This window comes from Pteropus vampyrus, unplaced genomic scaffold (genome assembly GCF_000151845.1).
Source record: "Pteropus vampyrus isolate Shadow unplaced genomic scaffold, Pvam_2.0 Scaffold252, whole genome shotgun sequence".
In the NCBI taxonomy this organism is placed as follows: Eukaryota; Metazoa; Chordata; class Mammalia; order Chiroptera; family Pteropodidae; genus Pteropus; species Pteropus vampyrus.
In genome coordinates this window covers 228043-248442 of record NW_011889033.1, presented here as the reverse complement: position 1 = coordinate 248442, position 20400 = coordinate 228043, and the positions used below count along the sequence as shown (strand labels likewise).

The window sequence follows — 20400 nt, the reverse complement described above, 5'->3', positions numbered from 1 at the left end:
CTGGGCTGGGGCAGGACTGGCTCCCAGGGCAGGTGGATCTTCCCTTTGACTGAAGGTGTGTGCCGAATTCCTTCCCGGAGGAGCAGGCCTCTGTGGGGCACTCCGTATGTACGAAGCTCTTGGCACGTGTCATCCATGTCCCCGTGAGTGACGACAGGGTCCCTGTCTGAGGATCAGACACCGGAGGCTCGAAGGGGAGCCGCTTCGTCTGCTCTGCCCGCAGGGAGGTGGGGGCGCCAGGACGGAACCGGTGAGCGCCAGCAGACCCTCGTGGCCGGGCGCTGACCCAGGACATCCCAGCGTAACGTCCAGTGTGCTTCTCTCCTTAGGACACCCTGGAGAGGACCCTGGGCCGGGCGCACATGGCGAAGATGATCGAATCTCTGAAGCTGCAAATCCAGGAGGAGACCAGGTGCCGCCTGGCGGCCACCGCCCAGAGCCTGGAGCTGCTGACCGTGGAGAGGAAGCTGTCGGGGCCGCAGAAGGAGGAGCTGCTGACACAGCAGCACAAGGCCTTCTGGGGGGAGGCCGAGCGCTTCGGCAGGGGTGAGCGAGCGAGGGCTCCGGCGCCCTGGTCTGGGGCGTGGTCTTTCTGGGGTCCCCCATGCAGTGGGCCGTGGGGTGGCACTTGCAAGTGTCTCCGGGCACCAGTCACTTAAACTCTCTGAACCTCGCTCGCTTCTCCATAAAGTGGCGTTAGTGAGGGCTGCCTCCTGCGGTCGGGCTTGCCCGCTCCGTGCATTCATGGGTGATTCAGGCTGACGGGGACCTCAGTGTCCTGCAGCAGAGCCACCTGGAACATGCAGAGGGCAGAGGAGGGTAGGAATGCCCAGAAGTCACGTGTACCTGTCAGCCACAGCCTCTGGCACAGCACGAGCCTCAGGGACGCGCTTAGCAGCCAGTGGGTGAGGGTGGAGGTGGCGGAGCATGCAGGGCAGCAGACGGGCCCAGTGTGGCAGTTGTCACACACTTCCTGCACCTGGGCCGACCCTGGGAGGTGGCAGGGCAGGGCTCAGGGCAGCAAGGGCAGCCAGCATCACTTAGTGAGACCACAAGCAGAGACCTGGTCTTTCACCTGTTGGGGGGGTACCCCCTCTGCACCAGCATCCTCAGGCCCTGGGCAGGAAGATGTCAGCATAGGGCTGCTTGTGGCCCTGGGGCCTGGACGGAAGCAGAGCCTGGGGCCTCCTGGGTCTCACTGGGACGGCTGCAGAGCGTGGCACCTGTATTCCTAACGGGTCCCCCAGACGGGCCTGGGCCCCGTAGGACCAGGAGTCTCCAGGTGTCTCAGTGAGCTCAGGCCACCATAGCGGGATGCCACAGACTGGGTGGCCTGAGGAGCAGGCCTGTATTGCTCACAGTCGTGGAGGCCAGAAGTCTGGGACCAGAAGTCTGGGACCAGCGTGCGAGCCGATTCGGTTCCTGGTGAGGCCCGTTCACAGCCCGCACACGGCTGCCCTCCCCCACGTCCCCACGTGGCATAGAGCGGGCTTTCTCTCGTCCCTTCCTCTTACGAGGCACCAGCGCTGTGGATCGGGGCCCACCCGTGTGGCCTTTTAACCTTCATTACCTCCTCAGAGGCCCCATCTCCAGATGCCGTCACGTGGGGGTTAGGGCCTCGGCATATGAATTCGGGAGGGCGAAGTTCAAACCATAGCACCAGGTCCCACCATGGCTAGGGACCTGGTCCTCCACGACACGCACGTCCCCTCTGCTGCCTTCCTGCTGCCCTTCAGAGTTGGGGTCACGGGGCAGGCACATAGTTGTGGGACCTCAGGACCTCGACCGGGCCATTCCACAGAGGTTTTCCACTCAGCATCACAGCCTCTGTGACCCCGCGGGAGTCTGCTATTGGCTGGAACCCTGGACTGTGTAGAACCTGAACACGTCTGGCCGTGGGGGTCATCGCACTCAGTGGCCACACTCAGTAGGGAGAGACCCTGGCAGCAGAGAGTGGCTCGGATGAGATGCTGAAGCGGCCCCATAGGCCGGGCACCGTTGAACTTGGCAAAGGTGGGGAGGCGGGGGGCAAGGAGACCGTCAGGCGGTGGGGAGGACCCTGGGCAGAGGGAGGGCTGGTCTCCCCTGGACACCTGGCCACACTCTTTTCCTTGGTGCCAGAGGCTTAACAGATAATCAGATCAAACCCAGGAAAGTGCTTGAAACAGCACACACAGGTGAGCACGACGTGTGTGAGAGGGAGAGACCAGACCCCTGGCGACCTGGCCCTCGCTTCTCCATCCTCTCTGCTCAGCATCTTCCCCAAAACCCAAGCGAAGAGTCTGATGAGCTTCCTGGTCTCCGCCCCCAGGCTCTGGCTCTGGGTCCCACACTGTCCGCTCCCCTTCCTGCTTTTCTCATCCGCTCTGGACCGGAAGCAGGCTGAATGCAGGGCTGGGTCCTGCTCGCTGGCTGCACTTGGCACGCTGCTGGGGCCGCGGGACCGGGTGGGCGAAGGCTCGCGTTAATCCCCAGTCCCCTCTCCCCCAGTTCACTTGCCCCAGGCCCAGGGGGATCCTCGCCCTTGGCTTTGCCCTTCTCCTGGGCGGCTGATCTGACAGCTCATCCTCGTGGTTTTGAATGTCAACTCCAGTCTGAAACGTCACTGTCTTCCTGCAGACTCAGGCTCTCTGTCCCCTCACGTCGCCTGTCCTTCCTGTGCCACGTACCCCTCCCTCACACTCTTCCCCAGGCAAACGCCTCCCGTTCATCCCTGCCCAGGTCGGCCAGTTGCCCGCATAACAGCTGAGTAAAGGCTCTTGCATCCTAAGCCCTGGGCCCGAGGAGAAGGGTGGGGTGGGTCCCTCCCAAGCCATGGGGTCCCGGCCTTCACAGACTTCGGGCTCCTAACACTGCCTTTTGGAGGCACACGTGCCTGAACGATGAACGGAGCTAGAACGGGATTGTCCCCCAGCTCCTCCCCGTCTTCATGCCGGCAAAACGAACCAATGAAAGTTTTGGCAGGAGAGTCACCTGCCGTGTCCTGTGGCTTATTTAAATTTCAGAGTTTGTCCAGCAAGGCAAAGATCTGGTCAAGGCGTCGCTGGCTCGCCAGGCAGAGGGGATGGCAGGGCTCGTGCTGGCCCAGGAAGAGGAGCGGAGAAGCTTCCTGGCCGAGGCCCGGCTGGCCGCTGACCCCGAGGGCCACCTCCAGGTGAGCCCGCCCCCCACTCGCCCTGCACGTCCGCGGGCATGTCCGTGCCGGGAGCAGCCATGACGGCCGCGCCGGAGGCTAGAGGCGTTGGCGTCCAGCAGACAGGAGAAGTCCCGGCTGGCCATGGGTCAGCCTAGTAACCTTAGCCAAGTCCCCTGAGTCCTGTGTCCCCAGCTGCTTTGTGAGCCAGTGATAAGGGCCCTGCCGGGTGGGTCTCCCAGAGCCTGGGTGGTGGTCCCTGGCAGCTGAAGCTGGAGAATGATGTCCGGGTGGCTCATGTCCAGGAGAGAGCAGTGACGGTGACCTGGTAACACCTCCAAAGTGGGCCGGACAAAAGCACAGTCTGGTTTTCCTGGACATTGTCTTGGCCTCGGTTTGCAAGCCACGGAAGCCACCTGACCCCCACGCCCCACTATCCTTGTGTGTCGATCAGGGGCAAGCATCCCCCTAGTGGGGGACATTTTCTGGAGAAAAAAATACATGTTTCTACCAGATTCAGCCCCCGTTTTACTCACAGGCTCTTCACGAGGTCCTGCAGAGGCAGAGGTTGACGCGGAGTGACTTGGAGGAGGAGGAGGATGTCAGAGTCACCAAGGCTGTGGCCGCACTGTGCCAGGTACGTGGCCTCGAGATGGGACCGACAGACCCTCGGGATCTGAGCACGTGTGAGAGCCCCACACCGTCCTGGGCCCCCACCGTCCAAAGCCCCAGGCTCAGGTCCAGCCCTGGCACTGTGGCCGGGCGACCCGGGCAAGCCCCATGCCCTCCACGGCCGCCTGCGCACGACGGACGCCGGGGTCATATTCGAGGCACCTTCCACTTCCAGGATGCTCGGGACTCGCCTCCAGATGTCTCTGGAGGCAAAGGGCGAGGCGATTCGCTTGGGGTGAAAAGTGGGCCGGCATTTGTGGTTCTGCCGGGCAGAGCGGTGACGGGGGAAGCGCTGGGCCTGACACAGGGAGGTCTGTGCTTGAGGCCTCCCCCACCTACCCCGGGCCGCCTCCTGCAGCTCGGGAGTGGGGAGCGGGCGCTGAAGCCTGCGTGCTCGCCTCGAGGGCCGGCTTTGGGAGAGAGCACCCGAGTCCCACAGCGACGGGGACTCCCCAGGGTTTGCCGATGGCCTCAGTGCCCTGGCCTCAGTCAGCACCCAGCACCGTAGGAAAGGCAGACGAGGACATCTGATGAGGGGGAACATGACAAAAGCCACCGCGGTGCCGTGAACGGGGCCCGGGCCTGTATCGTGGCTCTTCCCCTTCCTTGCAGTGTGACCTTCAGAACATTCCGGGGCCTCTCCAGCTCTCAGTTTCCCTAGCCGTGAAATGGGAGCAGTGATGGCCCTTCTTCAGGGTGCTGGCGTGAGCACCAAAGGCACGCGAGGCCCTGCGCCAGGCCCAGTGGCGTCGGCTCCCATTATAACATCTCTACCTGTGGGGACAGAGAGGAGGGGCAGGGGTGCCCGAGGGGTGAAGGTGAGGTCAAGGACGGCTGTCAAGCTCTGAAGGAGGAGATGGGCCCCAGGTAGACAAGGGGTCAGGGCACATCCCAGGCAGAGAGACACACGTGCCAGAGCAGGAAGTGCAGGTCCTCATCGCGGTGGCAGCCGTGCTGGGTGGACGGAGTCTGTACGTGGCAGCTCGGGCCGCCATGACGACGCACCCAGATGTTCGTTTTCTCCCAGTTCTGGAGGCTGGAAGTCCAAGGTCGAGGTCGTCAGGCTTGGGTTCTGGTGAGAGCTCTGGTCCTGGCTTGCAGACGGCCACTTTCTCACTTTGTCTTGGCACGGCCTCCTCTCTCCGCTGGACGCTAGTCAGGGCCCTGAATCGAATGACTGGTGAAGGCCACAGAGACACAGAGACACAGGGAAGGAGGCCATGTGACTATAGAGGCTGAGACCATAAACAAAAGGATACGTGGAGCCACCGGAAGCCAGAAGCCGGAGGAGGCAGGAAGGGCCCTCCCCTGGGGCCGTTAGCAGGTCCATGGTGCTGTGTTTCGGAGCCACAGGGAGCTCGCGCAGAGCCAGCCTTAGCTCAGGGCCAGCGCGGTCCCAAGTGCTTCCGGATGTTGATCGTTTCATCCCCAGGACAAGCCCGGAGGGGTTTTCCTGAGTGAGGTAGGGATGGGCTTCATCTTGTCAAAGCCCTAGCCACGCCCCACCTATGTCCCCAGGCAGGAAATGAACAAGCTTGTCCCTGGGGAGTTGGGACTGAGATCCACGGCCAGGAACGAGGGGGCTGAGTTCGTCTTCCCTGGGGGCTGGCGTGCTGTGTGACCCGGGGTTCCTGGCGTAACCTCTCTGTGCGGGTCCAGCTACCTGCTCGAGCTCCGCGGCGGTAGAGGTGGGATCAAACACGTCTTTCCGGCTTCAGTGCCGGAGTTGTCCCCGCAAACCGTGCCACGTGGTGCGGGCCGGCGTCCCGGTCCCAGCCAGGCCGCTCACCGGTCGTGGGACTGGGAGCAGGCGACCTGCCTCGTGCCTCAGTTTCCCCAGTCTTCACACCGTCCTGATCTCAGCGGAGTTGGAGAGCCGCTGTCTTGGAGCAGGGAGGGCGCGAGTCCGACGTGCTAAGTGCGACAGGGCAGATGCTTTCGCCGCCCCGTGCCCCCTGGGCCCACCTGAGCTCACCGCCAGCTGGGGACACTTCCTGGCGGGCTGACGCTCCGTCCCTTGAGCTGGGATGGGAATCTAAGATCTCGCCTGACGAAACCCCACTTTCTTCCTCTGCGAAGGAAGGAAAGCGCCCATCACCCACGAGGCGTAAACACCTCCCACCGCCCCACCCCCCACAGGCAGCATGGGGTGCCCAGGGCTGGCGCGCGGGTTCCGGACCTGGGGGCCCAGCCGTGCCTCCTGCTTCCTCGCTGACCAGCCGTTTGCTCAGCGCAGTTAGTGCATTCATTCCGTCACTCATCGAATGCCATCGAGCACTGTTCTGTGCAGCCCTCAGCCTCAGCACTGGGGCCTCCGCTGTCAACCAAACAAAGTGCTTGTTTTCTTGACGCCCTGTGTCCCAGCGGCAGCCGCCAGGAGCCAGGCGCAGGCTGGGGTCGGGCATCTCGTAGAGTCTTCCAGTCCCTCCGACGACATTAGCGTTGGCTTCTGAGTGAGACCGAAGTCACCGGCATGTTTTGAGTAGGGACGTGACCTGCCTTATGCTTTCCAAAGATCCCTCTGGTTTCTGTGTGGGCCGTGGGCCGTAGGGGACAAGCTGGCAGCAGGGAGGCTGGGATCAGGGTCCGTTTTGATAGTCAACAGACTCCTCCAGTAAAACAGGGATAATAAGCTTTCCGCATAGGACTAACCAGAGGTTTAAATAAGCTCCTACGTGCAGAGCATGTAAGTGCGTCAGGCACAGAGGGAGCATTCAAAACTGTTACGATTACCGTTATTGTCATCGCTGCCTAGGAGCGTGTGCGTGCACAGGACATACTCACGAAGCAACCTGCCGTGCGCCCGCTGGCTCTTCCCACACCCTAGTCACACAGAGGCGCCTTCTTTGGATGAGACACCGATTGTGATATTGTGGGCACGGTGGCTGCGGGATAAATTCGATGACCACCTAATGCATCTTGGGCTGCAGAGGAAAGTGCATTTTTCTAAAAGCCCACTGTCTCTTGGCCTTTAAACAAACAGTAAAGTTTGTCTAATGCCACTAAATCGGACATCGTGGCACCTCGTTAGGAGATGTCTGAACCGAGCCCGGAGTCATCCTGACAGTGACAGGCACAGAGCTGGGTTCGCCATCGTCCCACCCCAGGTGTCGCGTAGATCAGCTCGTTTCCCGAGATTTCGTCTCTGACTTCCTGCGTGGGCTGTTTCTCTTGAAAGGGTCTCGTGGGAGCTTGGTGAGATAACAGCCCTGCCAGCTTTGAGGCTCCTCAGTTCCGGGCACTCACGGGGAGTCAGACTGAGGGAAATAAGAGAGAAAATGAAACCCCGTCCTTGGAGAAGGGAGACGTGACAGTAGGCACGTATGAAGCATTCAAGAGCCGTCTCGAAGACAGCCGCCGTGTCTGATGCCAACTGCCGGTTCGAGATTCCCCGAGATGCCCCTAAGTGTCTTTAAATCTCTGGACGAACTCACATGGAAAGTCATTGTAACCGTAACTCGCGATTATGGTTTTTCACAGCAGAAGGATACAGATGAAAGTCAGCCAAGAGACGGGGCACGTGGGGCAGTGTAGAGTGCCCAACGTGAAGTTTCCAGCGTCCCCTCCCAGGGGTCGTCACTTCATGGCGGTGGTGCATGACATCATACACCGTGTACTGCCAACCGGGGAAGCTCGCTTGAGCCTCGGCGTCCACAGTTTTTGTTGGGACACAGTGGCACAGGCATGGTTGGCCACCAGCGTGGCTGACCTTAACGCCAGCCCCTCTGGAGGTTGAGCTGATACCATGTGGCCTAAAGAACCCCCGCTGTAAATCACATCATTATCATGGGCTGTGTAATGTGGCCCAATGTCCCCAGGTCAACAAAGACCCTCGTATCAGGGGGAACATTCCAGAACTTAGAGGTCACCTCCCGGGACCCAAGGCAAAGGCCAGGCCTCTCAGCAAGGCCACTTTACTACACAGTATGGAAAGGTTAAGGTATTTTGTTCAAGATCACTCAGCCGGGGAGCCTGGAATTCAGGCCTAGGGCTTATAACACGCTAGTTGAGAGAAGTGATTTGATGAACGAGAGAGGAGAGAAGGAATGTGTCACGCTCCTTGCTGTGAGGGCTGCAGCCATGTTCCCCAGGACCTGGCCCCGGGGTGACACATTACAGGCAACCAACCGGTCAACACTGATGAATAAGTGAATGAGTGAATCGGTGAATGAGCGAACGTATCCATTGACTGAAATGCTGGCATTCTGAAGATGGTGTGTGAGTTTCCTGAGGTTGCTGCAGCAAATGAACACAAACTCAGTGGTTTGAAACAACACAGGATCATTGCCTTACAGTTCTGGACGTCGGAAGTCCAAAATTGATTTCCTCGGGCTAAAATGAAGGGGTCCGCACCCCTCCTGCACCCCTTCTGCAGTCCGTAGGGGAGAATCTCTTCCCTTGGCTTTTCTGGTTGCTAGAGGCCGCCCGCACTCCTTGGTTTGCGGCCCCGTCCTCCGTCCTCATGGCAGCCTCTGCTTCCGTGGCCACGTCTGCTCTCGCTCTGACTTCTCGCCTCTCTGTTTCACTTACAAGGACCCTTGTGATCGCATCAGACCCACCTAGATCATTCAGAGTCATCTTCCTATCTCGGGGTCCTTAACGCACCTCTGCAAAATCTCTTGGGCCATGTTAGGCGGCACATTCAAAGGCTCCAGGGATTAGGGTGTTATGTGGCCAACCACAGATGAGAAACCGTAAGTTTCCGAAGAGTAAAAGAAGTCGGCTTTTAGAGGAATATTGAAACAATGATTTTTCTGGGCAGCGATCTGTTTAAAGTAGGTCTCGAGGAGGAAATGATAGAAGTGTAGGCTCCATGTCTCTGGGAAATGCATTTTCATGGTGCGAGAGAGGATGAGTCAGTTTCCATGGTCGTTCATCAAGGTTATAGGCTGATAAATCATCAGTAAAGATGCAGAGTCTGAGAAAAATGGACCGGCATGTCCCGGCTTATCTATCATTCATATCTATCTCTAGGGCAAGCCAAGGGAACGTATCTTTGTTGATTCAACCTAATAAGGCTTCCGGAGTCATTAGTTTGTTTTCTCTATTTGCAGAAGTAAAACTGGCCAGTACCTTCTTGGTACCACATGCTACCTGAGGATACCCCTCCTTCCTTTGAATAATTTTCCCAGCCAGCTCACCTCCCCGAAAAGAGGTGCAGAAGCACAAAGGACGGAGGGGTCGTGCAGGAATCAGACTGACCGGCCGCGGGCCCCTTCTGGCTCTGTGTCTGGTGTGTGGCCCGCTCCATAGCACCTAACCTCTCTGGTCCAGTAAGTAGGTCGATCATATGCAGGAACCCACTTCACTGTCCAGAATGCCACCCGTAGCTCTCAGGCTGAAGTCTAACATCCTTAACCTGGCCCGTGAATGACCACCCAGCCTGAGCCAAGAAGCTCCTACGTGACCTGACCCATGAGACCCATCTGACTTGGCCCAAAAGGCTCACCCGCTCAGGCCCACATGACCTTCCTGACCTAGCCCACAGGGCCCACACGACCTGGTCCACTTGCCGCCTGTCTGAAGTCATGCTGCTTGCCCGCTTCCTTCCCGCCAACCTCAGACGTCCTCCGTCCCCCGGAGGTGCCCGGCCCTCCACTCCAGTGCCTCTGCGTGTGCTTTTCTGCGGCCTGAAACACTGTTCTCTCCATCGGCTCCATTCTGCTCGGACTGCTCTCAGTTAAAAGTCACTTCTTCAGGGAGCCCTCTGGACTCCTCTCCAGACCAGCTGGATTCCCTGGGCTATCCCTAGGGCTTCCACGCTGCCCCCCATACACGTGGGGTACACCATCTAAGGTCATGGCCCATGGCTGCCTTCTTCACTGCCGTGTCCCTGGCACAGAGCCCGTAGTAGGTGCTCAAGAGACATTTGCAGGATGAAGCTGTGAATGCTGTGGGATAAGACAGCTGTCACTCTAAAGACTCCCAGTCTAGTGTTGTATCACGTACCTGTGACCACACAGTGCTGTGCAGCAAGACACCTCAAAACCCAGTGGCTGAAAACAGCGGCCATTTGTTCTCGTGGTCTGTGCTTTGGCCAGAGGTCGGCTGATCTAGGCTGGGCTTGATTCACACGGCCGTGCTCCACCTGTCTGTCATTTCCTCCTAAGACCCGTGGGCTAACCTGGAATGTTCGCGGTGGTGGAGGTCTAGCTTTCATGCTAGCACATTCACGCCCGCCTTGTTCCGCTGACCAATGCAAGTCACATGACTGGACGAAGTTAAAGGACAGAAAGGCACCCCCCGCTCCCCGGGGGAAGGCACCGCGAAGCGCTGGGGCAGAGGGTGTGACGGCGCTTGCTGCGTGCGCTGTGCTGTGTCTAATCCTTACAATCGGCCTCAAAGCAGGCGTCGTCTTTAGAGAGCTATGTTCCTGTCCGACCCCTTTGACAGATAAGGAAACCGAGATGCCCTTTAAGAGGCCCCAGGAGGTGTGCACTTGGCCTGCCCGAGTCACTGCCCTGCGAGAAGCCTGGGGAGGGCCCTTGACCATGAGCCAGGCTGCCGAGGCGGAAGCCTGCACGAAGGTACAAAGCCAGAGTGAAACCTTGCCTCTCCTTGGGTTCCATGTGCCTCTATCTGAGGGAAAGCATAGGACTGAGGTCTGGGGCCAGCCTCTCTCCCCACCAGGAAGCCCCCTGCGGTCCCGACCCATCATGCATGCTGAGAAATCAATAACACAAAGTAATTCCAGTTCTGTTTGGGGCACAGAATAAATCGGTATCTCTCAAACAAAACGTCAGCAGTAGGTGGGAAGCGCTGTGTTTAGGGCCTGTCAGAGCATGTGTCAAAGCTGTGCATGTGGCTTTTTCGGGGGGGCCGACAAGATCCAACACGTTTTTAATTAGAAAGAGCCGAGGTTCATGGACCATGTAGTTTTTACAAAGTTCACCTTTCTTGAATATGCAAATGGCATATTTTTGTAGTTTGACAATCATGAACAACAGCCCAAAAAGGTGTGTCTCGGTGTCCCCAGCCACTGCTATAGAATGATACATTTCAAGTAAGACAATCGAAAAATCTATCTCCTGGCAGAAAATTGGGATTTGCAGAGGCTGGAAGGAAATATAAATCAGTCCCATATTTTTAAACCATTTTTTACTGTGAAACGTAACACACAAATGAGTGGATAACACATCAGCTTTCGGATTAACAAGTGATTATTAAAAATACTGTCTCTGTATCCACCACTCAGATCCAGAAAGGGATCATGGCCAAGACCCCAGAATCCCTCCTGCCAGTCCCCGCATTGTCCACAGTCACAGGAGCCGTCTCCTCGGTTACATGGAAACCGGATACTTGCTTTTCCGTACGTGGGATCGTACAGCATGTGCTCTTTGGGGTCAGGTGGCTTTCGCTCAACTTTACGTTTGCGAGACTCGTCTGTGTTGGTGCGTGTAGCAGTTCATTCTTCCTCATCGGTCATGGTGTAAACTCTCCACCATTCTGCTGTTCATGGACTTCTGTGCCTTCTTTGAGACGAGTACACGTTCTGCTGACGTAAAATTTCTCATAGATGCCGTTCGATACGCTTGTGCACACATTTCTCTTGGGCGTGAACCAAGGAGCGGAATTGTTGGATTAAAGAGCACATGGAGCTTTGATCCATATTCTAGGTAGTTGTCGATATGGCCACCAATTTGGTTAGCATTTGTAGTTTACAGATCAATTTTCTGACATCTTTACAATATCGAATCTTCCGAACTAGAAACATAGTTTATCTCTACATTTATTTACGTCTTATTTAATTTTTCTTAATATGATTTTGTAGTTTCCACCCTTAGGTGTAACGTTTGCGATAGTTGTTTTTTGGGGGGTTTTTTTGTTTGTTTTTCAGATTGAAGAAGTTTCCACTTGTGTTTTGCATGGGAATTAAATTTTGTAAAATGCTTTTTTCTTCATCTAGTCACATAATCCTGTGATATTTTTCTACGTTATTCTGTGAATGTGGCAAATTGCATTGATTTGGGTAATGCCATTAAAATCATACAGATTTAGAATTTAACACCTTTCTGGTGAGCTAAGCCTTCTAGCATTATGAAGTGAACCCTTTTATCTCTAGTCATGCCTTTTTTTCTCTTAAAAGCTATTTTACCTACTATTAATGTAGCAAAAAGTAACCCAATGTTTCCTAGGTGCTGGTTAAGCCCTCATTCATTCATTCATTCATTTATTTGTTCATTGTTTAAAACACTTTACCTGAGAGCATTATGGCTAAGATTATGGGTGCTAGAGTCTGACTACTAGGGCCCTGTGTGTAGACTCATGTAATTTATTTAATGTCTCTTTTTCATGTGCAATAAAGCCTCAGTTTTCTTATCTATAAGTTTCTTTCATCAGTTTTGGGAAATTTTTCAGCCATTATTGCTTCAAATATTGCTTCTACCTGGGCTCTCCCTTCTCTCCTTTGGGGACTCCAAATACGTATGTCGAACTTTTTCATCGTATCTTTTATACCTTTGTCTTCTCCATATTTCCCATCCGTAAGTCTCTCCTTACTTCGTTCTGGATTTTCTCCTGATCTGTCTTCCACCGCACTAATTCTCTCTTCAGCTGTGTCTAAGCTGCAAGTAACTCTGTGCATTGGGTTGATGATATTGGATAACATTCTTCAACTCTAGAAGTTCTCATTGGTTCTTTTCTAACTAAGCAGTGTTACTTTTTATAATTTCCAGCTCTTTGCTTTAAGGTTTAAGAGTGGCTCTCACCTTCGTGAGCATCGAAAGCATCAGTACTTTAGAGTCCATATCTTGTCATTACACCCTCCGGACTTCCCGTGCGTTTGACTTGTAACTCTGCTGTGTGGCTCTCTTGGCTTCAGGAGCTGTACCGCAGCACCATGGAAACATTCCAGAAGTTTGCGGACGTCCTGTTCCTGCAGACACTCCCGGGCATGACCGGCCTCTCCCAGGCAGACTGTGACTACTTGAGGCAGGAGGCCCAGGAGAACACCGCCCGACAGCTGGGGAAGTCGGATCGCTTTCGGAAACAGCAGTGGAAACTGTTCCAGGACCTTCTGGAGCAGGAAAGGCAGGTGCGACATTTCGTAGAACGAGGTCCGGCGTCAGCATGTTTTGAAACTTGTGGAGAATAATGAGAGGTATCGTTTGTCGAGCATCCCCTAGTGCCGTGCTAGGTGCTTTACCCAGATTCTGGTTGCCGGCCTTTCACGACCTCCCTGAGTGTGGGCTGGAGAAGGTTGCAAGGCCCTCCTTTTCCAGGACAGGAAGTTGGTAGATAATGCTACAGTCGCTCCATTGAGAAAGAGCAGCAAAGCACATCCTTTAGAGAGATGTAATGGTGGAAGGTGGGTCACGAGGGAGTGCACTGGGGGCGGGGGGGGCGGACGTGGGGGGCGGCTGCACACACGGGATCCCTGTTTTTCAGTGAAAGTCTTTTTCATTATTAAAACCACGTACACATGCCATAGACAGAACAGTGGCCCCCAAAGACGTCCACACCTTAATCCTCAGAACCTGTGAATATGCTACCCAGCAGGCCATGAGGGTGTTTGCAGATGGGTCTTGAGACGCGGAGGCTCTCCGGGATAGGCCGGGTGGGCCCAGTGTAGTCACGAGGGTCCTTATAAGATGGGGGGAGGAGGGTCGGAGGCAGAGAAGGAGATTTGATGACGTAAGCAGAAGTTGGAGTGATGTGTGCATGAGCCAAGGACTGCAGGAAGCCTCTAGAAGCTGCAGAGGCAAGGCGCAGATTCCCCCCTGGAGCCTCGGAAGGAACCAGGCCTACCCAGACCTTGGTTTTAGCTCCTTAAGATCCATTTCAGATTCCAGAACTGTAAGAGCATGAGCTTGCGTTTTGTTAAGCCACAGAGTTCGTGGCCATGTTACAGTGGCCATAGGAAACTCATATAAATACATTACTCTTATTTTTTAAATATTAAAAACCGGTGTATAAAAGAAGGAATTTCCAACTGAGACCGACACTAACGTCACCCACGTTCCCTTTTTCCTTTGCTCAAAACGAACGTGCTCACTATCCCAGCATCCCTTGCAACTAGCAGTGGCCAAGTGACGTGTAAGACAGGTCTGGTACCTACAAAGGGTTCCCCTTTACTCATACAAAAGCCGAGTGCCGCGAGGGCAAACCCCCTTCTTTTCTTCGGCATTCTCTACCCCCGCCCCCGCCTAGAACTTGTGAGAGGCCAGGAGGGGCGCCAGCCCCCCTTCGCTGGACAAGCAGTGGGCAGGAGAGTGGAGGTTGATGTGCTCAGGTTGGTGGGCAGAGGTGGACAGCCCTGTGGCCCTGGTGGCATTGTTGAGTCACCGCCCCAGCCCTGGACGGCTCACGTCTCTGTCCTCGATATAAGAAACAAGCTCTGTTTCTTCGCGTCGTGTGTTCAGTTACAAAAGAGTACTCAGCTGATGCACCAAACGGAGGTTTTCTGGGCCCACAAATCGGAGCTGTTTAAAGTACCAAGGACAGTTGGCCCTTGAACGATTTGAACGATGCAGGGGTCAGGGGCGCCGACCCCCGCACAGTCGAAAATCCACCTGTAACTTTCAACTTTCCCAAAATATAGCTACTGAGAGTCTACTGTCAACCAGAAGGCTTACCAAAACACAGTCAGTTGACACATATTTTCTGTGTTATATGTATGGTATGACATACTGTACTCTTAACAATAAAGTAAGCTAAAGAAATGAAAATGTTATTAAGAAAATCATAAAGGAAATACGTTTACGTTATTTATCGAAAAAAAAGATCCACATGTCTGTGCACCCGTGCCATTCAAACACTCATCGTTCACGGGTCAGCTGTAGCATTATGCAAACACGCGGCCGTTCGCAGCCACGGGGCGGGCCCGGGACCTCAGTTTCCTGCCTGTCCGATTGGTCAGACCTCCTGCTAATTCATTTCCGTCCTCCATCGGCTGTATCGTGTTGCCCGGTCATCGATAACTTGTCTGTCTCCTGCGTTCGTTTGCCTCTAAGTCCCTGGAGGCCAGCCACCCTGCTTTTCATATTTCTATTCAAACGCTCAGGAAAACTTTGCTGCATTTCCAGCAACAATAAATAGTGCAGCTTCAGAAATTATCACAGGGTCACCTCAGCCCTGGATTCATTCTTCCAAGGGGTGCAAATGAAGCCGAATTCCCCTCGTTCATAACAGTCCTGGGCCCCACAATTTAATTTACAGTCTCTGGAGAGGAAGGGGGAGCCTGGCCCTCGGTGGCTTAGAAAGCTCACCCACCAGGTGAGTCTAATGTCCCTCTGATGTGGGCTCCCCAGATGGGAGTGAGGGCCTTTCAGAGACAGCTGTGCTTTGCAGGTGAGGACAGGCCTCTGACCTTGGGAGCTGAATGCCCGTGTTTGAGCCGTGAATGGACAGGTTGACTTTGGCCAGTTACCTGACCTCCCACAGCTCCGATTCTGCACAGATTGTCAAATGTCTCAGAACCCCAGCTTCTCTGTGAAAAAAATTGGGGTCAGCGTCTGCGACGGGGTTGCTGTGAGGGCGTGCGAGCTAAGGCCTCGTGCACAGCGTGTAGTCAGTTGACCGTGGCGACGCTGAAAAAACCCAGTTTCATTTCTGATAAATTATTAGACAGACACCTACGATTCATCTAAAACTCTCTGGTTCTGAGTCTTACGTTATTTTAGGCAACTATCAGGCTGTGCATAGCTTCTGGTTTTTATTTTTTGTCTCTTTGCCTTGTGAGTACACGCACGCGTGTGACTGTCCCTTGTCCTGTGCACGAGTGCTTCAAGAGGAGTTTGGCATGTAGGAAGCAAGCAGATTAGTTAATGGCCTCATCAACTGATTAAATAACTATGATCCCAGACTGTTTTCAAGATGTATGTGTCATCTTTAAGTCACCGATTATTTAATTGCCTTAAATTACCACCAGATATTTAGAGATCCACATTCTCTTCTACTTGCCATATTTCCTGGTTAATGATAAAAACGAGAGACGAATTTTCCGTGGTTTGGATGAATATTTAGTCACAAGAAGAAAAGCACCAACAAAACTCTTGGCGGAAAATCAAACACACACTCAGACTACGAAATGCATTTCCCACATTTTTCTACCCAAAAGGCTTTGGTAATTTCATTTCCTGTTTTCAGGGAAGCTGTGAAAAGTCACGGATGCTGTCATGCAGTTGGAACAGGTCGTACGTAAAATGGTGGTTCTCAACATGTAATTCAGGTGTCTGGGCTTCTCCCCAGCCCTCTGTGTCGGGCACAGAGACTCCAACGATGACCCCGTCCTGATTCTCAGGCCCTGTGAATGATGTTACCTCACGTGGCAAAAGGGGCATTGCAGATGTGCTTAAGCTGAGAATGTCGAGATGGGGCGGTGACCCTGGATTACCCGGGTGGCCTAGTGTAATGACGGGGGTCCTTATAGGTGAAAGAAAGACTCAGGAGCGGCAGTGTCGGAGTGACCGATGTGAGAATCACAGAGCAGATACCGCCGGATTCGAGGCTGGGGGAAGGGGCCATGAGCCCAGGAACACAGGCGGCTCCTAGAAGGTGGACGAGGCAGAGAGAGGGAATTTGCTCTAGAGCTTCCGGAAGGAGTGCCAACCTGCTGATGTCTTGATTTTAGCCCCTTGAGCCCCATTTCCGACTTCTGACCCCAAGATCAATAAGATAATAAGTTTGTGTTGTTTCTGGGCGCTAAGTTTGTGGCCATTTGTCCCGCGGCAGCACTGGGAAGCTAACGCACGTTCATAAGAGTCCGCATCCTTAACGAGGACGTGGCGGGGGATGCAGCCCGTAGGTAACGGCGGAGGTACCGGCCAGTTTGGGATCCTGGCTCCATGTCTCACTCCCGCTGCTCCCCGAACCCCGCTCCAGGCAGGTTTCCGTTCACGTCCGTGCCGAGTTCTCAGGGTCCCTTTACTGTCCTCACGGCAACGTCTGGCCAGGGTGGTCTCCTCGCTCCGCCACAAAATGCTTGCTTGCCCCTCCTGCTCTGCTTCCTCGCTGGTGGCTCCTTCTCGTGTCCCCGATGTGTGACCACGGGTGTGAGTGCCCCAGGCTGCATCCGCGATGCTCTTCCCTACCGTCATGGGCCGAGAGCCCAGGTGCAGCCAGGCTGGGTCCTCTGCTCCGGGTCGCTCGCAGGCCGCAGGCTGGCCGCACTGGGGGCCCAGCCGGGGGCCCAGCTCGTGGAGTCGCACCCGAGCTCGGCCGTGTGGTTCTCGACAGGATGCAGTTCACCCGGGATTGCTGGGCTGAGGGCCAGCGCACCCACATTGGTGTCCTCCGCTCGGAATCCGTCCCGGAGCCCAGCTGTCCGCGTGAGCTCTCACTTAGATGGTGAAAAGCCATGAGCTGCCGGCGCGGCCAAAGCAGAGCCATCCCCTCCCTGCCCGGCCCGGCCCGGCCCGGCCCGGCCCGCGCTGTCTCCGTCTCGCCATCCAGTCGGGCCCCAAAACTTGAGGTTGGCCTTGGCTTCTCCCGCTTCCACGTCCGGAGTCCAGGCGACAGGAAATGGAGTCGGTTCTGCCTTCGGCCTAATTCGGACTGTCACCTCTTCATCCCCTCCACTCTTAGCGCCCTGGTCAGAGCCACCATACCTGTTGTCACTGCAGCAGCTGGCCCACCAGTGTCCCCAGGGCACCCTGGCCCCTAGCCGTCTGTTCTCAACCCCCAGCCAGAATGATACTTTTAATATGTACCACGTATCACTAATTTTCAAGAGCACATCCTAAATCTACATTGACAGCCCCGAAATGGAAATGCAGCTTAATTTAATTGGCAGTGATTCTTCTCCCTTGGTGAAAGAACTCCGCATCTTGTGATGGCTGGCACGTTAGCTCTGGTAAAAGATGCCATGTCACAGCGTGTCGCTTCTCTGCTTGGAACCCCTGGTGGCTTCTCATTTCCTGCAGCGTAAAAGCCAGAAGCCTCGCCAGGCCCTCCGAGGCCCTGCGTGTCCGGGCCTGGTCACCCTCTGGTGTACCCTCCTTCTCTCCTGCGGCTCCAGCCTCGCCGGCCCCCTCACATCCCTCCGGCTCACGGGGCACGCTCCGGCCTCCTTGCCCCCGTGTCACCTCCACGGTGAGGCCCTCCCTGACTGTGCTTTTTAAAAAACCGCCTCGCCTCCCTCCCCGCAGCACAGCGGCGTTCGGCTTGGTGTTGACATTGAGGCCACCCGGCCTGTAAACCGCCCTGTCCCCGACAGCTCCCTGCCCTCCACCCTGCGCACCTGCCAAGCTTCCACCGCCAGTTCCTTCCCGTCTCTCCTCGCTGAGTGAAAGTTCAAAACGGAGTAAACTTGTCCCAAACCACAGAATGAGCCTGTAGCAATTCCCGGGGGCAGCACCCTACCCACCGGAGGAGCTCGTTCCTTCTGAATTTAGACATCCATGAGCCTGCCTTCTGTCAGGCCGAAGAGGCTGGCATGATGCAGGCAGGCGCCCGTGGCCTTGGTCCTCTTGACCGTCCTCAGCACCTGTCGCTGGTTCCATCTGCTTCTCGGAGCACACGCCAGGGGCCCCCTGTGCTTTACTGACAAGGCGAATTTACCTTCTTAGAGACTTAAGACTGTGCAGAATGTTCTAGAATGTTCTAGTTCTCCAAGCATTTGGGCAGGTTATGGTGGACTCCTCACAAGAGGCGTCAGGAACAGACGTTAGCAAAAAGTCCCGGGTCACACGGTGCGATTCTGTGGGCTTCTGCACAGGCGTGAGGAGTCGACGCCCAGGAGAATGAGGTCTGGGTACGGAGCACAGCCCAGCCTCGGTGAGCTGTCCAGGGACCGCGTGTGGCACGCGCCGTCTTCAGGCTGCTGGCAGGAGCACCCTTAGAACAGCCGCAGGAGAGGAGGAGCGAAGGGCCCTCACCTCGGCGGCCGAGCGCCAGGCGGTGACAGGGTCGAGCTGCGTGGGGGCGTGTTCTCCGGTGACACGAGAGACTCAGGAAGAGCATAGTGGGGCCAGGAAGGGTTTGAGCTCTGGACACAGACAGGCCTGGATTTGCCCCCTGCTCTACTTTTGTTTGGCCACTTCTGTGTGGCCCTGGACCTCGCAGAGAAAGCCACGTCTAAGATGAGCCCTCATCCAAAATGACAACACACACTAGGAGTGATCCAGCGTGAGAGTCAGCACATACAGCAAACCCCACGTTTAGATCACAGCAGGCACCCATCCCGGCTGAGGCGCGTGACATCCAGGGCCAGCCTTAGCCTCGCTCAGTCTTTCTTCTTTCTAGGTAAGACTTATTGAGATGCCCCGGTCATGGTGTGACCCCGCTTTCTGATGCACCCAACGCAGAGCGAGGCCCGGCCACCCTGGTCCCTCCCCGACTCACCTCTCACAGCCCAGATTCCACGACCAGGCTTTCCTCAGTCTCTCCAAACTCATGGGTGCCCATGGCACCTTCTCCATCCGGGTGCTGGTGAATGGCCCGACTCGTCCAACCGCAGGCGTGGCCCTGGAGGTCTAGAGCCGGAGGACATTGCCGGGGGAAAATAACTAAGTTGAGTGTGTGACTTCCCAGTTAGAGAAGAAAAATTGGAACAAGGACTATTCGATCCGTATAATAAAAGGCAAAAAGGAGGAGGGAACAATGCAAAGACAGGCGTGGCGACCAGAAAACACACGGTAAGAGTAGAAATAATTCGCTATAGGGTCACCTAGGACATTCGACGCCGAGAGAGGTACGTACCCGGCAGATACGAAGCAAAAGAAGTTGGTGTGTAATGTCAACGCCAGACAAATGGTACATTAGGCCGAGCATTGTGTACTTTTTTAAAAATTCCGTGTGACAGAATTCAAAGGAAACATGGGCAACGTGAGGTCGCGATGGCAGATTCTAACACTCCGCCTCGCAGGACGTGGTAGACCCATTGGACCGTAAGTCAGGCCATGGAAGGAAGATGAGGACAACACAGTACGAACGCTCAGCTGCTCCCTCGTGGAACTGTCATGGACGATGTGAATGTCTTCACTGAAAAGCCAAAAGAGTCTACAAACCGGTAGGATTCCGATCGCTTGGCAAGTCGGCTGGATGCAAATCAATACCTCACACAGTAGGTTTCCTACCTACCAGCGGCACCCAGTGAGAACTGTATAAAGACCCTCTGCGGGATAAAGGCTGTCGGGTCCCTGAAGAGAATGTGACCAACGTGCACGAGAGCTTAATGGAGAATCTCGCCAAGTGTCGTTGAAGGATAAAGTAAGACTAGAGAGATGCTGTCATCTCGGATGGGAAACTCAAATTTAGAAATTTGATGAGTCTCTCCAGATGAATCAGTTTAATCCAGTCAAATTACACGAAAATCCAAAAAAAAAAAAAAAAGCCGTTCTCCCAAACTTAATAAACTGATCCTAAAATTCATACGAAAAGAAGGACGGCCAAGAGTAGCTAAGACGGTTTTGTACAAGAGGATATTGTGCTAGCAGCTACAAAGTCTTGCTATCAATGATGCCAATTGAAGCCGAGGGGCATGAGTGTGGAAACAGACAGACCCACAGAGTAAGAGGGAGGGCCCGGAAGGAGCACATGGAAGCTGTGCGTGTGGGAGCAACGTACCACCAGGTGCCATAAAAAGGTGAGTTATCCAACAAAGGGTGCTGTACCCATTTGTCCAGAAGAGGTTAGGTCCCTTCGTCGTGCAGATA

General features: G+C 55.1%; 1 protein-coding gene across 1 annotated transcript in view; it reads left to right on the top strand.

Moving 5' to 3' along the window:
• The window catches only part of EVC (EvC ciliary complex subunit 1), a gene marked incomplete at its 5' end in the record, with an annotated part of 54096 nt that overhangs the window by 21760 nt on the left and 11936 nt on the right, over nt 1–20400 (top strand). Inside the window, 4 exons of the mRNA XM_023520184.1 lie at nt 330–546; nt 3006–3154; nt 3672–3770; nt 12627–12839. Of these exons, the coding sequence (XP_023375952.1) occupies nt 330–546; nt 3006–3154; nt 3672–3770; nt 12627–12839 (678 nt within the window). The remainder of the gene's footprint in view (nt 1–329; nt 547–3005; nt 3155–3671; nt 3771–12626; nt 12840–20400) is intronic.